Here is a 17,343-nt window from a genome sequence, read left to right as displayed (position 1 = left end):
CCTCCACCAGCCCCAACCCAGCAGAGACTACAGCCTGGGGCTAACCCCAGCTCAGACCAAGTGCTATCAGGGACAGGGTGCGCCCCCTTGTGGCTGAGACTGTACCCTGGCCAGACCTGGGGCAAGTCCCCTGGGTAGCCCCCTAGGCCTAGGTCTCTGCAGGTCAGCGGCTGTACCACTCCCACATGGACTGCAAGCTCTTTGTTTACATCTGGCTGGGAGATTCAGGTGAAGGTCAATAGGTAGGGTTGAGTTCCCCTGAACTTCAGGTAAAACCTGACCTCAAGGCAGGTGAACACCACAAATGGATTGGAAGACCTGCCTCAGGAAATGTCTCCTGCCCTGACCGACTTCCAGGGAGCTTCTGTACCAGAGATGGGCAATGGGCCACTAAGGAGAACTGTTACCGCTCAGGGCAGGAACAAAGCAGGTGGATTTGAGGGTTGAGTTTTGAGTGGTGTCATGTGATAACAGTCTCTCTTAGTTAATACCTCTGTGTCTGTTACCCTATTGGTGACCCAGAGCCACCCAAAAGCGTCCTAAAACTCAGCAGACAGCAGGTGCACAGACATACAATCCTCTTGGAGCTCTCAGTGGATCTGGTCCAGGGATCAAGGGAGCTTTCTGGATGCCTTACTTAGGGTTTCTATTGCTGCGGTAAAATAACATGACCAAAATCACCTTGGGGAGGGAAGGGTTTATTTCATCTTAGTTTGTAGCACATCATCCAGGGAAGTCATGTAGTGATATTTTGTTTGTAATCTAACAAATAAAGCTTGCCTGAAATCAGAGTACAGAGCTAAGCCACTAGTTAACAACACACCTAGTTAGGAGCTAAGCCACACAGCTAAACCACTAGTTAACCATAGAGGACAGGCAGTGGTAGCCATGCCTTTAAACCCAGTGTTTGGGAAACAGAGGCAGATGGATCTCTGTGAGTTCAAGGCCACCCTGTGCTATATGAGAGTGAATTGATCTAAAAGAGAAACAGAGCTCACACCTTTGATCTCAGCACCTGGAATGACATGCCTTTAATCCCTGCACCAGAGAAGAATATAAGGCAGGAGCTCAATGCAGTCTCAGGACAGTCTGGGATTTGGTAGAGAGCATTGCAGTCAGCAGTCACAGGATCATCCCTTTAGTCTGAACCATTGGTAGAGGTAAGAACTCTCTAGTGGCTGGTTGCTTTGCTTTTGTGATCTTCAGCTTGAACCTCAGTATCTGTCTCTGGGTTTTTATTATTCATCCTGAAAAGTCATGGCAGGAACTCCAGGCAGGCGCTGACGCAGAGGCCATGGAGGGTGCTGCCTACTGACTTGCTTCCCATGGCTTGGTCAGCCTGCTTTCTCACATCACTCAGGATCCCCAGCCCAGAGGTGGCCTCATCCACAATGGGCTGGGCCCACCCACATCAGTCATCAAGAAAACATCTTATAGAAGCATTTTCCCAATTAACACTCTTTCTTCCTACATGACCGTAGCTTGTGTCCAACTGACATAAAACTAGCCCATATACTAGAAGAGGAGGCTTGAGCTGAGCCACAAATGGTTCAGAAAATAGAAATTTGGAGGGATAAAAGGAAGTCAGGGAAGTGTCCAGGATGAGGAGGAATTGGTGGGCAAGGCCCAGAGACCTCCAACAGCTGGGTTTGAATTTGATTTCCCTAAGAAGTCACAGGCTGATTGGAGAGCTCCTGTGGTGAAGGGAGGAGCTGGAGCTCCACCTGTGGGTCTGGTTTATCTGTAAGAAACTCCTATCAGGAGCTGCAGGTCCTTCAGGAATCAAGGGAGGGGAGCCATGTCACATCACAGCTGGACAGGCTTGAATGCCACAGTATGTGTTTGCCAGGTGGACCAGGTCACATGGCATCTATATAATTTGGGATCCAGACTTGATGATGTGTCCTTGGCAGGGACACCAGACCCATCCTGTCTGCCCACTCCAGGAAGGCCTTCTGCAGACATCCTCACCAGCCTGTGCAGAAGGCACACTGGAGTTCAGGCACCTGTGTGTGTGTGTGTGCATGGGTCAGCCATTTAGGGATCCTGTAGTGCCACTCAGAGGATAGGCCTGGAGCAGGCAAAGAACTACAGAGGTAGTCACTGCAGCTCATGGGGACAGGGTGTTTGGTGGGGAAGATGAGAGGTGACAGGACAGTCCTCATTTTTATCAGAGCAGCTATGTGACCATTTTCAAGTCATCCCTGAGATCAGGCCTGGTGCCTGCTGCCTTCTCTCATAGCGGAGAGTACGAGGAAGGCCACTCACTGGACTTCCAGCTGACAGCTCAATCACTCCCTCCTGCACCTCCCAGCTAGCTGTATGTAATTCAGTCCTAATTGCATGTGGCCTAGTGGTAGTGATGGCAGTGCAGTGGCAGTGGTGGCAGACAGGGTGTATAGACTGTGGAGGGCTAATTGGAGGGGGATTATTCTACCTATCCAGCTATGACGACATTATGTCCATGTTGTGCTGAGAGTTTCTAGTGGTGTGGCTACTTATGTATTACCCATGTTCCCGTAAGCAGCTCTTCTCCCAGTAGACTCAGTGGTTCTGCAGGTTGAACCTTCATGGAATTGGACTTGGTTTGTCTTTGAGTCCTGTAAGGAGGCAATGGGTATTTTTTGTCTCCTAGACAACAGCAGTGATGTTCTGCTACAACAGGCTTACTGAGTGCTTACAAATGGTCAAGACAATGCATTTTATGTTGTATGTGATGTACTAGGGAGAGACTGGAGACCATATACAATGAGATTTCTTGCGGTTTTCATCATTTGATTTTCCACCATAGACAAGTCCTATCTACTAAAATTCTTAGTTAAAAAAAAAAAAAAGGTAACGCCAGGCTTAGTGGCACATGCTTTTAATCCCAGCACTCAGGAGGCAGAGGCAGGAGGATCTCTGTGAGTTCGAGGTCAGTCTGGTTTCCATATTGAGTTTCCAGATAGTCAGAGCTACATAGTGAAACCCTGTCTCCATAATTAGTTAATTAAAATTTTTAAGTGGTAATGATATCTGGCCATGGTGGCAAACACTTTTGATCCCAGCACTTGGGAGGCAGAGGCAGGCAGAGATAGACAGATAGATAGGGTCCTTGGAGCCTCACTTCCCTTTTCCTTTGCCCAGGAAAAGGATTCCTAGGAAGGCAATGTGAGTGTCTTTTGCCTGCTTCAGCCTCACACAGTGTTAGGATGCAGTCTGGGATGGCATTAACCAGTGGCCACAGCCTTTGGAAGCTGAGGTGCAATGATCATGGGAGCCCAGGAATTTAAGGGCATCTTGGCAGCAGTGATACCCCATCTCAATTACTGTAATAACAGTACAGAAGCAACAGTCCCCATATGCAGACTTCAGGGCTCCAGCCCAACACCCTAGCATCTGGCTGCCATGGGGTGAAGTACAGTAAGCATTTGGGAAAATCTTACTGCTCTGCTTTCTGTTTCCTCTGTTGTTAACAAACCACTGTTTGAGAATTCAGAAAATCAATGGCTTGTTTGATGGTTTTTTTCTTTGCATATATGAATGTATGGATATTCTCCCAAAGAGATCGTTCTGGTTACCCTACAATGATGTGTTTCACTTGAAGACATATTTTCAGTTCCATACATGAAGATGAACTACATTTTTTGTCTCTGTAGATATAGAGATACAGATGTAGTTAACAGGGCTGGAGAGATGGTTCAGCAGTTACAAGTGTTTACTGCGTTTCCAGGGGTGTGTAATATTCCTTTACACCATGTGAATATATGTGACTGTGATTGGGTTAATAGAGAAGCTGGCTGGCCTATAGCTAGGTAGGACAAGGTTAAGTGGGAGAACCACAGTAAGAGGAGGCTGGGAAAAGGAAGGGTGGCCTCAAGAGTCTGGAGACAGGAGAGAAGCAAGATGAACTTGCCAGACTGCAAAAAGTTACCATCACGTGGCATAGAACAAATAAGAAACATGGCTTAATTTAAAATATGAAACCTAGTTAATAACAAGCCTGAGTTATTGACTGAAAGTTTATAATTAGTATAAGTTTCTGTGTGATTATTGGGGAACTGGCTATCGGACAGAAAAGTCTGCCTACACAGGGGACCAGCCCTACATCAGACAGCTCACAACTTCCTGCAGCTCCAGCTCTAGGAGTCTAACACTCTTCTCTGTTGGGAGGGCGCCTTGGTACACTTGGCCAACAATCACACAGATTCATAGACATACACATGAATAATAGTAGAAGAGATAATGAAACAAGATGGGCTGAATGAGCCAGGCAGAGGTGGCACATGCCTTTCATCCTAGCAGGCAGGCGGATCTCCATGAGTTCGAGGCCAGAGGCCAGCCTGGTCTACAGAGTGAGTTACAGGACAGCTAGGGCTGTTAAACAGAGAAATCCTATCCAAACACCAAAAAAGAAAAAAAGAAAAAGAAAAAAGACTGAATGGAGTGATTATGAGGAGCTGTTTCCTTGTCTCTGACCTTGGTGTCAATAGACAGACAAGAACCCTCTGGAGGGAGCATGGATAGATGCCTGGGCACCGGGCACAGCTACCAATTGGATTTTTGAAAGAGAGAGTACCAGTGTTGGGAACCCGGAGAACAGCCTGGGTTCCCCTGTCAGCTCAGCAGCGCCACCACCTGGCGCTTGTGCTAAGCCTGATTGGAACTTCTGGCTTCGGATCCAGAAAGCAGGCTGCCAGTGTCTTCTCCAGAATGCTCCCCCTGGGTCTCCTCTTGCCCCAGACTTGGGAACCTCACCTGAAAACCTTTTCTCCAGCCAGGCTTTCATACCAGTTTGTTTCCAACAAATTCGCCCAGAGACTCTGGGAGTCAGGAGTGCCTAATGGCAACAGCTCTCTCTGGGACCTCCTGTCCCTGCATTGCCTCTACTCCAGCCTCTAGCTTACATGAATTTACAGTGTTATTCTGCCTTCACTGCCATCCAGCCACAGAATTCTCTTCCCAACTCCCTCGTGCACACTGACTCCATATCCTATTCTACCCCATCCCATTTATGTTCAGCAACTACCAGGCAACCTTGGGCCCTGGAGTGACCACCACTGAGGGCCTCACTGGGGTGCTGTGGAGCCATCCACCTGGCTAGGAGGTGGTAGCCCCTGCTCCTCACATACCAGTTTGCCTTTGCTGTGAAGATGTCTGATGGTTGGTTTGCCAGAGAGTTAAGTCTGTTCCCAGGGTAAACATGGGTCTCAAGACAGCAGGACTGCGTGCTTGGACTCCCATGCTGGAAAGTTGGCGGGGATCTTTACATGCAGCTAATCTTTACATGCATGGAATTTTCCTGTCTGGTACCCAGACCCTTGAAAAGTTAGCCAAAGCTGGCTGGTCAATCCATCCCAAGGAACTTATTGGAAGCATGAATGCCCACAGATTTACTACAAGGATGCTCATTGTGACATTATTTATAATTACAAAAAATTGGCACCAGCTCACATGTCCTGCCTGCTAAAGAAGAATGATGCAGGGAGTGAGAGGGTGTTGCATGCTGAATATGATGTAAATTTATGAAAGGGGTTCACAGACACAATAAATGTTCATTATATATGGTCAGGCAAGAACCACAGCAGGATAAAGACACAGGTTCTCACCAACTTCCCTATTATGCTAATTAAAATAAACAAACAAACAAATAAATAAATAAATAAACAAAGCATCGGCGCTATCCAGACCTGGGCTTCATCCACTTCAGGGCTCCAGGGTGACTGGCGAAGTAGGAGCAGCAATGGTTCCCTGCTGATGGATCCAAATACCTCATACTAAAATGTAGGGGTAGGGGCAAGAGGGGCTTTTAAGGAGGGACAAGGTGGTAATCCCAGACTCAGGTAGCAGATGGGAATAAGCCTCTTCTCCCTCTCTCTGCATCTCTTCCTTTCTTTATCTCTGGGTCTCTGTCTTCCTCCCCCCCCCCCCCCATCTACACATTTGCTTTTACAAAAAGCAACAAGATGTCTGCACATCGGCCATGTTTGTAGAATGCACACAATGTATAGGAATGGGATGCACTTGCAGTCTGCTTGGGTTCAGAGAGACCTTGGATGTGACCATAGTCTGCAGCATCAGGCTGTTAGGGTTCAGATATGCACAAGGCATGCCTTTGTGTTGGCTCTGTTCCCACAGTGTACATGCCAGATCCTCTCACCTCAAGCTCAGTAGCAGAGCACAGTGTCCAGCTCTGGAGTGAGTACCTAATACTGTCCACCCCATGGAGGACATAAGCCCCACTGGGGAGACGGAACCTCTCCAAGCACAGCACATTCCGGTCCTTATGTGAGAGATGTGTTGGGAGCTTCCAGTGGGGCCTTACAAGAGAGAGCCAGGATCTCTTCACTCCCTGATCCCAAGCAGTGGAGGTGGGGGTCATTCTCCAGGCTACAGTCTATCTTCTTCATAGGAGGGACAGATAGGAAGTAGAAGGGTAGAATGGGGTGCAGGTCAGCAGCACAGTGCTTGCTTGCCACACACAAGGTCCTGGGTTCCATCCCCAGTACGTACACACACACACACACACTCTGTTCTCCATGGTCCCTATGGGCACAGGACTACTGCCCTAGTTTGGGGTCCTGAAGCCCCCCCTTTAGGGTGTGTTCTCAGGAATTCATCTTTTCCTAGCCTCCACATCACTCTGGGGCTGATTAAATTAGCGAATGCAATCACAATCTGAAGCAAGTTAATTGAGAGAATTTATTTGGGCCTGACAGTTTTATGCATGTTTGATTAAGTATTATAAGGTTTGTTTTTGATTTTGCATAATTTAACTTTAAATCCTGCACTGGGGGGCCTATCAACCATTAACGACCAAAATAAACCTCTTTTAAGATGCATCCATTTATGATTTATTTCTGAGTGCAGTATCTTCCAGATTTTTTTTTTTTTGGTGCTGTTGCTAAAGTGACAAATATGTTCAAAGTGACATTTTGAACCATCCCCTTTGCCCCATAAATCTTCCGGACTGGATACGAGTCATTAAAAGTTTTGAAAGAAGTACAAGTTGGTATTTATATTGCAACACATGACATATAAATGCCTGTGTTTGTCTTTTGTGTGCCATAAACTATATCCTAGTGCTGTTCCCTGGGAGCCAAGCAGATCGCCCACGCTCTGGAGCAAAGATAAGCTCTGTCACAAATCGGTCACAAATCCTCACTCCCGTTGACAAGAAACCATCCAATCAACAGTGGTTGAGTTGAGTCTCCAGTGAAACCCAGTGAAGACTAACTTTGAACCAGGACTCTTTGACACCTTTGAGGTATAAGGGCTAGGTTGTTTAGAGGGCACATTTATCACCAGCCAAAGGCCTCTGGCCTTGAGGAAACCAGGTACCGTTGTCTTCCTGTGCTGGGGTCTTCTACCTCCACAGCCAAAGGAGTAGCCCCTCCTTTTCTGGTGGCAGTGTTTACTGAGAACTTATTTCTGCTGTATGCCTCCACTAACAGTTTCTCTGTCATTAAACCATTAAGGGACATTGCAAGGGACTGCCAACTCAGATTCTGGAAAGTAGAATATTATACCTTCCTCTTACTACCTAGGGAGGAGGAGAAAGTAGGGATATTTCAGACCAGTGTGGTCCATTCAATCTAGTGGTCCGTCATGCCTCTCATAAAGCCACCAGCAGCACACCTGGGTGTCTCCCCACCATCCATGGCAGCCTCTGGCCTCCTGTGTGGCTAGAGCTGGGTGAGCTAATGGGTCTTGAGGCCCTTGGGCCTTGCACGCCTGAGTCCTGTTGCCCTCCAATGTCTGTCTTGAATGTTCATCACAAGGCAACCGTGTAGAAGGGCATACTTGGCACATAGCAAGCATCTACAAGTGGTGGGTGCATCCTGCATTTTGGAGTCGAATCTGACTTGAACAAAAACCTCTCTCCTTGTCAGTAAAGTGGAGGCTAAGCTGTTGTTCTTGGAGTGCTTTTTAAGGATTCAAGTGGCCTGTTTTCTCAATCAAGTCACAGAAGAGAGAAGCTCAAAGTGAGCAAAACATCATTTCTCTCTCTCTCTCTCTCTCTTTTTTTTTTTTTTTTTTTTTTTTTTTTGAGACATGGTTTCTCTTTGTAGCCCTGGCTGTCCTAGAACTCACCCTGTAGACCAGGCTGACCTCAAACTCTCTGCCTCCCAAGTGCTGGGATTAAAGGTATGTGTTATCAACCCCCGACAAAAACACTTATTTCAAGTGAAGGTTGCATCTGCTTTCAGACATATAGACATCGAGATTCTGGGTCCCTAACACAGCTACCCAACTCTGACTGCTGTTCTGACAGCACCAAAGCAACCACAAACAAGAATGAGTGGAAACGCACGTTCATACCAGGGCAGAGCAGGAAGCAAAGGCAGCCTTGGCCCAGAGTCCTCTAGCTTGCCATCTGGGCAGACAAAAACAAGTTAGCTGGAAGAATAAGTACAGGGTAACTAAGGTTCAAGGCAATGGCTCTGATACCAAGCAGAGCAAGGACTTTGGATGATGAGGGACTTGATAGTAAAGGGACTTGGGACAAAGGAGGGTGTTGAGGCCATATGCCTCCCTTGACCTTAGAGAACAGAGTGGGTGCTACAGTCTACCTAAAAAGAGGATGCCCTTTGGAGTGTATGGGCCTGCATGGCTCAGGGTGCTCCTTGCCTGAGATCAATAACAGATCTCAATGACTTCATACAAACTGTGGTGGCCTTCACTGAAATACAACATGGCAGACAGAGTACAGGCCTCGTGTGCTGAACTCTGGTTGAATCCTTAGCACCACTACCACCACCACCAACAGCAAAAAAGAAATGGAGTGGGGATTGGAGGGACCTAGTCTACATCTCCTGATGTAACAAAAGCCTAGGGATAGGCAGTTTCCAGAACAGGTATATATTCCTTACAGTCCAGGGCGATGAAGCCCAGACAAAGGTATGGCAGGCTTGGCTCATTTAAGGACATTCTCCTTGGATTATGGATGCTGTCTCCTAGCCAGGTCTTCATCTGGTCATCCCTTTGTATGTGTCTGTATCATGATCTCTAGTCACCCTGGATTAGGGTCTATCATTACACAGAGTCTACTTTATATTACTGATCTCTTTCAAGGCCCACAGTCTCCAAATAGTTATGTGCTGAGGCCATAAGGGTTAGGGCTTCCACATACTGATTTGGGGAATGTAATTCAGCATCTTGGGGTATGACATCTCTTCCCAATTCTATAAGCCAGGAGCTGTGGCAAGGTGGGGCTGAAGCCTGTCCTGGAGCCTCTCCTAAAGCTGCAGAAGGAATGTTAGAGCTGTCTGCTGGAGAAAGGGCTTACAGTGTTTCCAGGTTGGCAGTGTTTCTGGGTCAGCTCACTGTAGACAACAAGCTGGCATTGGCTGTTGGCCAGAGGCCTTCAGTTCCTCTCCAGGACTGATTGCTCTGCCTCAAGGTGGCAACTGTAAGCTACTATGCCATCCCTCTAGTTCCTGGGAGAGATCTGTGAGGGCAGGAAGGATACTACAATGAGCTCTGTGACCTGGCCTTCTAAGTGACCTGGTCAACTATGGACAGTGAGGAAGAGTAGTTCTCATGGAGGGGACCACAGAGGGTTACCTGAAGGCTGGTTCTGCAGCAGCAGCAAGAGCTGAGCCTTGCTGGTGGCCCAGGCTGTTTTTCTGCCAGCTTTACTGGACCAGTGGACCTAGTTCCACAGCTTCCTGTGAGGGCCTGTATATTGCTTCCTCGCTTTACCCTGGAGAGGCTGAGGCTTTACCCATGGCTAGAACTGGTGGCTGGGAGTAAGGCTGGTCAGGGGCCCCGCTTCCAGCTCCTCTGCTCAACCATTAGTTCTTTTCTTTTTCCTTTTCCTTTTTTAATCTTCAAGACAGGGTTTCTCTGTGCAACCCTGGCTGTCTTGGAACTCAGTCTACATACCAGGCTGGCCTTGAACTCAGAGATCCAGCTGCCTCTGCCTCCCTAGGACTGGTATTAAAGGTGTGTGCCACCATCATCTGGAAACCATCTGTCATTTCTACCATGACTATGGCCTGAGAAGAGAGGCATCATTCATTCCTGGACTCCTGGGGTAAAGGAGCAATTGTGGTGGGGATGCAAGAGACCAGGTCTTTTATCAAGAAGTATTGTTATCTCAGCCTGGTGTTGGTAGTGAACACCTTTAGTCCCAGCACTGAGGAGGCAGAGGCAGGTGGATCTCTGTGAGTTTGAGACCAGCCTGATCTACAGTGAGTTCCAGGACAGACTCCAAAGCTACACAGAGAAACCCTGTCTCAAAAAACAAACAAATAAATAAGTATTGCTATCTCAAGAGGTTGAAAATCTGTCACCAAGGACACTATATGGGACCCTAATAAACACTGAGCTATATATAGTGTGCAGTGTGGATGTGACGCCCACTGCAGCATGTTGTACCAACTCATGATGTCATCTGGGGTGTGGTAGGCGTGAAGGGCACACATGCCACATAGCAAACATGGACAAGTGGTGGGTTCATCCTGCATTTTTGTTTGTTTTTCATGACAGGGTTTCTCTGTATTGTTTTGGAGCCTGTCCTAGAACTCATAGAGATCCACCTGCCTCTGTCTCCCGAGTGCAGGGATTACAGGCGTGTGCCACCAATGCCTGGCTCCTGGGAGTGCTTTTTAAGGATTCAAGTGGCCTGCTTTCTCCCTCAAATCACAGAAGAGAGAAGCTCAAAGTGAGAAAAACTTATTTCAAGTGAGGGTCACATCCATTCTTGGACAGTGCAGACAGCAAGAGGACCACTGGGGCCGACATAGCTACTCTGCTTTGCAATGAAGGCACCAAAGCAACCATAGACAAAAATGAGCTGGCCCAGTCCCCTGGGCCCCATACCTGAGTTTGGACTATAACTTTAGATTTTCTCTAGTCTCTCTAGGCCATTAACAATCCCAGCAGGTGGCGCCAGGCCACTGTCCAGACTTGCCCACAGAGAAGCCGGGCTGATGCAGACTCCAGGTAGATCTGTAGCAGGACAAGCCTGCAGCAAACAGAACAGGTGGGGCTCCATCCTATTCTGGGGGATGACCCTGCTGTGGTCAGGCTTGAAGTTCTGAGAGGGTCCCAGAATCAGTTCAGTGGTTGTACCCAACACTTCTAACAAGTAACAGAATGCAACAGAGTAGGGGTAGTGGAAGCATCCTTTAGTGGGACTTCCTGAGTGCTTTCAGTATGTGTAGAGTGGTCTGAGGTTAGAAGGCTCTGAGTTGGGAGGGGGCCTAGGGCAGTCGACATCAGCTACCTGCCCTTCCTCAGGAGGTGAGTGAGCCTCAAAGTTGGTGAGGGAGTATGACAGAGGTGTCTTCTCAGAGATGGAGAGCATTCAGTGGGGTCTTGCAGGAGGAACAGGGGCTGAACATGTGGAAAGGCAGCAGAGTGACAGAAAAAGAGTAAAGGAACAAAGCTTGCCCAGGAATGGGTCATAGGACCAAGGAGGAAGTTTAAGGAGAAGAGGATGAGGAAAATAGAAATCATTACCCCACGGTGGCAGAAACGGACGCCCGGGGAGAGAAGAACAAGAATGCTTGCTTGTTTTTGTTTTGAGAACGTCTCACCTAGTCCAGGGCTTCCAGCTCACTCTGTAGCGGAGGCTGGTACTGATGTCCTGATCCTCCTGCTACCAAGTGAGATCTCAGATGAGGACCACTCTACCCAGCTCCAGGTGTATTGTAATCATTACTTCTGTGTGTGCACAGATTGTCTGTGTATGTGTACATGCACACATGTGTGGGGGCCACAGGTCAACATCAGGTATCTTTCTCTAAGACTCTTCATTGTTTTTAAAGATTCAATCTGTATGTTGATACAGGGTCTCTCTATGTAGTCCTGGCTGTCCTACTCAATATGTAGACCTGGCCTCAAACTCAGAGAGATCATCCTGTCTCTGACTCCTTAATGTTGGGATTAAAGGCATGAGTCACCATATAAACTTTATGAAATACTTTTTTAAAAAAATTGTTCTGTGTGTGTGCTTGCATGTATATATGTGTATCACATGGGTACCTAGTGCCTATGGAGACCCGACGAGAATGCAGGATTTCCTGAAATGAGAGCTACAGAATGTGGGCCACCATGTGGGTGCTGGGGACCAAGCCCTGGTCCTCTGTAAAAGCAGCAAGTCATCTTAACTGAGCCATCTAACCAGCCTCAAAAGACAAAAACAGAAAGAAAAAATGTGTGTGTGGGTATAAGTATGAAAGTCAAGGGCAACATGAAGGCATTGATCTGTTCCTTCATTATGTGGGTACCAAGGATGGAATCCTGATAGTCAGTTTGGTGGCAAGTGCCTTTACCCACTAAGCCATCATCTCATTGGACCAAGATGTTTGTTTAACATGGTCTCACTATGTAGTCCTGACTGGCATAGAACTGCACAGAGATCTGCCTGCCTCTGCCTCCTGAGCGCAGGGGGCACATTTACTTATTTTGCTTACATCTATTTATTTATTTGTGGGTGGTAGAGGCAGGATGTATACATGTCATAGCTTGCAGCCACTCTTGGTCCTGAGTGGGCTGGGCACTCCCCCCCTGTTTAGGATGGTCAATATGGGACAACCCTGAAAGGCCAGCCAATGTTTGGTCTTCCACGGGATGACAGCCTGACCCATGCTTCCCCTAACAACAAGAGCACACCACATCAACTTTTAGTTCAAACTTTTGACACCTACTTGTAGGAACCAGCCAAGGTCATTTAGGCTGGTGATGCCAACCAGCCTCTTTTTCTGGAGCTTCCAGAACCCCTCTGCTCCACAGCGGGTACCCCTAACACCCGCAATCGCCTGCCTCATCTGCATCCATCTCTGCTTTCTGAGTGCCTAGCAGCTCTCGTTGGCACACAGGAGAACTAATTTCAGCAGCTTCACAAGAATGGAGCTGGTGCTCACGCTCAAGTTAGTCCTGCCCACTGTTGCGCGCGCACGAATAAGACATCTACCCACCGGCGCTCCCTTAGATCCCCATCTGCGCCTGCGTAGGACGGTCATGCCTCCGGCTACGGGCCGCGGGCCATGACGTCATAAAGAATTACGGCGCGCGGGCGCGGGCGCGCTCCCTAGGACAGCATAGAGTTCACGAACGCTCCGCGCGGGCCCGAGACGGGCGCTGTGAGGCTCTGCAGTGTCAGCGCAGGCGAAGGGGGCGTGAGGACCGAGCTACGGTGGCCGCCGAGGGACGACGCTACGGCTCCCACGCTGGGACAAACGCCTCCGGCCGGGCCGGGCGCGCCCTCCCTTCCGAGACAGCGCCAGCCGGGGGCAATTGAAGGGCCGCACGAAGCGACCCCATCTTCGGCGGCATGAGCCCGCCCCGGCGTCGCAACCCCGGGGCACAGGCTCGCCCGCGACCCCGGTCCCTAGCGCCGTCGGCCTGCCGCATGGTTCCGGACACCGGCACCGCCGCGGAAAGGGCACCGGGTGAGCGGCCGAGGACGGGCGGGGACCGGCAGTGGACCCAGGGGCCGTCTCCACGGCAACGGCGCCCCGACACCGGAAGTGGCTCCTGCAGAGGACGCGGGCAGAGGGCCGGGGTCGCGAGTAGCCTATGGGCTTGTGAGGGCCGCATCCCCAGCGCCGGGCTCTCGAGAGTGGAGCATCTTGCTCTGGGGTCCCGAGCGCGGAGACTCGTACCTTGGTGCCAGGCCAGGGCGGGCTGTGGGGCGCTGGAGTGCACGCACCTCCCCTTGAGTACACCTGCTGCAGAATGCAAACCCCTACTACGCGGTGTCCAGTGACACACTCGAATGAGGGCCATTTCCCTGTCTAGCTGGGTAAAGCATAGCTATAATTCTCGGGCTAGGGACAGGTTTCTTCCCACTGAGCCTTGGTCACAGCTGCACTGGCAGCCATTTGCTTAGAACCTATAGCGGTGAAGGAAACTGGTCTGGAGTCGAACTCGCAAAAGCCTGTTGGCAATGTTTCCCTGTCCTGTTACCAACTTTTTGTCTCTAATGTCGTGTAGTCTGAACTTTTAGTTATCAGTTTTTTTTTTTTATCCACAAATTAACACAGGCAGCTGCAAATAACATTTGCTTGGTGAAAGGAGGAACCACGTAACATTTCCCCTCTCTTTGTGGCCCAGTTTGGAGTTCTCTGGCCCTATCCCCAGCCTAGACAAGCCAGCAATGTTTCTGTGTAAAGGCAGCCCCGAGAAAGAGGTCTCGTTGCCTCCATTTACAGAACAAGAGCAGTGCGAGGTGAGGTAACCTGCCAGAGTTCAGGTCCAGCAGGTAACCTTAGAGTCTAGCAATGTGGACACCCTGTCTTCATTCCGGTCCTGTTGTGGTTCTACATGGGATGTCTTTGAAGGAGCTTGTTAACAGATAAAGTCACCATGGAAGTACAGGGGAGTAATGGACCCATGGAATGCAACCAGTAGAGGAATGCATAGGGTCTTCAAGAAGCTATAAGGAGTGGTCATAGCTAGTCTACTCCTGTCCTCATTCTATCACTGATGGCCCTTACAGGGGGCCCTCCCTTGGCAGCTGCTAAGAGAGGGGCATAATTACTGTCGCTTGCCTTCCGCAGCACTGTGATATAGAATAGTACTTTTGCTTTTCACAGGGGGCAATCTTAGGGTACAACTGATTTCCAGAGACATCCTTGCTGAAGTCTGACTTGGTACTCTCCTTGTACCTCCCCCTGCAGGCCAACCGACACCTCCCCCAAGGCTCAGCTGAGGGCTCCTAGGTGCTGATGACACCTATGCTAGGCATCTGGACACTGCACTACCACTGCAAAGTAGCACTGCCGCCCGTGCCCAATGCCGGTCATGCCCATCCCGCGGCGGGTGCGCTCCTTCCACGGCCCGCACACTACCTGCCTGCATGCAGCCTGTGGGCCAGTGAGAACCTCTCACCTGGCTCGCACCAAGTACAACAACTTCGATGTGTATGTCAAGACCCGCTGGCTCTACGGCTTTATCCGCTTCCTGCTCTACTTCAGCTGCAGCCTCTTCACAGCGGCCCTTTGGGGCGCTCTGGCCGCACTCTTCTGCCTGCAGTACCTGGGTGTGCGAGTGCTCCTGCGCTTCCAGCTCAAGCTGTCCGTGCTGCTGCTGCTGCTGGGTCGCAGGCGTGTGGACTTCCGCCTCATGAACGAGTTGCTCATCTACGGCATCCATGTGACCATGCTGCTAGTTGGGGGCCTGGGCTGGTGCTTCATGGTCTTTGTGGACATGTGAGGACCCAGCCTCTATGGGGCTCTTGACTGTGCCGTATCGAGTTGCTTTCGGTGAAGGGTGGGGCTGGTAGGGGGCCTTTTTTTTTTTTTTTTTTTTTTTTGCCCCATCCGAAAGGTAAGGCCTGAAGCACACACTCCCACTGAGAGAAAAGGGCTGAGACTACTCTGTGATGGGGACACCAGTCTCCTGTTGGCTTCTGCGCTATCCTTCCTGTGCACTTTCCTAGATGTGACATGCCTCTTGCCTCTGGTTGCCTGTACATTTTCAGGTTGTCCAGCGGGTGGCCCATCTGCCCTTTCTGCACCTTGAGACTTTCTGTGTGACATTCTCACCATCATCAGACCCAACCAGGGGGACACACAAGGGGTGCCTCTGGGCTGCACAGCCCCTTTATGTGCCCTGTTTCTGGCTCTAGCCTCAGGGACCCGATCTGGCTATGCAGGCAGACATGCTATTACCACTAGTTGTACCCCCTTCTGAGCAGCTCGGATCCTAAGCCCATGGACCACTCCCTGCTGTCACCAAGTGGCTATGCCCATCTTGAACCCCAAGTCAGGTCTCAGGGTCACCTTGGCTTGCATGGGTGCAGTCAAGCAGGACACCATGTATGGCGTTGGCTGGTCCCTGATACAAGAGAGCACAGACACCAAGGCTTGGACTCCAGAGCAGGGGCTTGTCCATACTCTGGTCAGGTCTCTGTGTCAGGCCATGCTGGAGCTCCACAAACTTGAGGAACCCAGGAAGCCACTTCCACTTAGCACTGGGAGGAGCTTTGTCTCTGAGAGATGGAAGCCTCCAGTAGCCTCCCAAAGTCTTGGCTAAACCTGTGGAAAACAGGAGCAAACAGATTGTAACTCCTCAGTGGTATTTACCAGACCCAGTGGGCAACCATGTTGGGCTAGCTGCACTTTCCTCACATGGCTGTTAATCTTAGTTTTCAAGATTAAAAAAAATGAAGGGGGTACCTGACCACCTTTGGCTTCTGTCAGGAGTGGTTTGTGACTCTCACTGGTGACAAAGGCCTGGGTGGCAAAGGAAGTGCTTTGAGTAGTAATTCCAAGGGCAGGACACAGAGCAGATCCTGCCAACACATGCTTCACCCCAAATTGTCACCCCACACCCTGGGCATGGGGGCAGCCCCTTTGACCCTCCCTTGCCAGGAAAACCAGTTGTGTTCCACTGAAGATAAACTTGAAGAAACCCAAACAAGGAAAGCAAAGATGCAGGACTGTTGACCTAGCTCTTTACCTTGTAGCCAATTGTGCCCATTGTTCTAGCGGGAGGGCTCCTGGAGGAAGTCTGTCTGCCTCCCAGGACAGCAGGTGAGATGCCTTCCCAGTGGACCCCGCTGCTTGCTTGCTGCAGAGAATTGTTTGCACTAAATAACACTCCCCCCAAAGCAGCTTTGTTCTTCATTAATTAGCTCATGTTCCTCAGAGCGGTCTAAAGCCCCATTTGCTGGGTGACAGTGGGTGTGTCAGAGGGCTGATGGTGGGAGAGAATGACAGGACCTTGTCACCCATTGTACACCCAGCCACCCAGTGTCTTGAGTGCCTGTTAAATTCTTTATGAGATGAATCACCTGCATTAAACCTATTTTTTTAATGTGTTGATGGAGTGATTGCTTTAAGTTTTGCTGTGCTGGGGCCTTATACATGTTGGGCAAGTGCTCTGAGACAGTGCTGTGTCCCTGTCAAGCCAGAAATCTTTTCCTTTTCAAATGATGTAGTCTAGAATGTCATGGAAGCCATTTCCTGCAGGATTGAGTGGTGAAAGTGTCTGATTTTAATGTCAAGTGTAGACTCCTCAAAACAGTGCTTCTCCAGGTTCAGGTGGTGTGCCGAGAGCCTTGAATTGAGTTGGTCAGTAAAAGTGAGGGCTGGGTAGTGGTCGTGCACGCCTTTGATCCCAGCACTCAGGAGGTGGAGACAGGTATCCTCATGTGAGTTCGAGGGCAGACTGGTCACACAGATCAAGTCCCAGAACATGCTCCAAAGCTACAGAGATACCCCATCTCGAAAAACCAAAAAGTGAGGGCTGGATTTCTGGTGCTTTCCAGAAAGGACAGGAGAGCCTGTGGGCACCATGCACACTTGGAGATGCAATGTCTAGGTGCTGGGAAGAGCAGAAATCAAGTTTTCTCTTTTAGCTGTGTTTGTGGGATGTATTACTGGATTGTTGTTTTGTTTTTTGTGT

At 49.6% G+C, this 17,343-nt stretch overlaps 1 protein-coding gene across 1 annotated transcript; it reads left to right on the top strand.

Annotated features, from left to right (window-relative positions):
* The first annotated feature begins 13,233 nt into the window (after nt 1–13,233).
* On the top strand, nt 13,234–16,756 carry Tmem250 (transmembrane protein 250). Its single transcript, XM_051184880.1, has 2 exons — nt 13,234–13,382; nt 14,613–16,756. The coding sequence occupies exon 2, from the start codon at nt 14,728–14,730 to the stop codon at nt 15,145–15,147; it is 420 nt and encodes a 139-aa protein (XP_051040837.1). The 5' UTR covers nt 13,234–13,382; nt 14,613–14,727; the 3' UTR covers nt 15,148–16,756.
* Nucleotides 16,757–17,343: the final 587 nt, after the last annotated feature.

Source organism: Phodopus roborovskii, unplaced genomic scaffold (assembly GCF_943737965.1).
Source record: "Phodopus roborovskii unplaced genomic scaffold, PHOROB, whole genome shotgun sequence".
NCBI classification, from domain to species: domain Eukaryota; kingdom Metazoa; phylum Chordata; class Mammalia; order Rodentia; family Cricetidae; genus Phodopus; species Phodopus roborovskii.
Note: the sequence above shows the minus strand (reverse complement) of the source record. Positions and strands in the feature narration are given on the sequence as shown.

Excerpts from the sequence above, each read along its gene's own strand:
- Tmem250 (XM_051184880.1), top strand. The coding sequence starts at position 14,728 with ATGCCGGTCATGCCCATCCCGCGGCGGGTGCGCTCCTTCCACGGCCCG.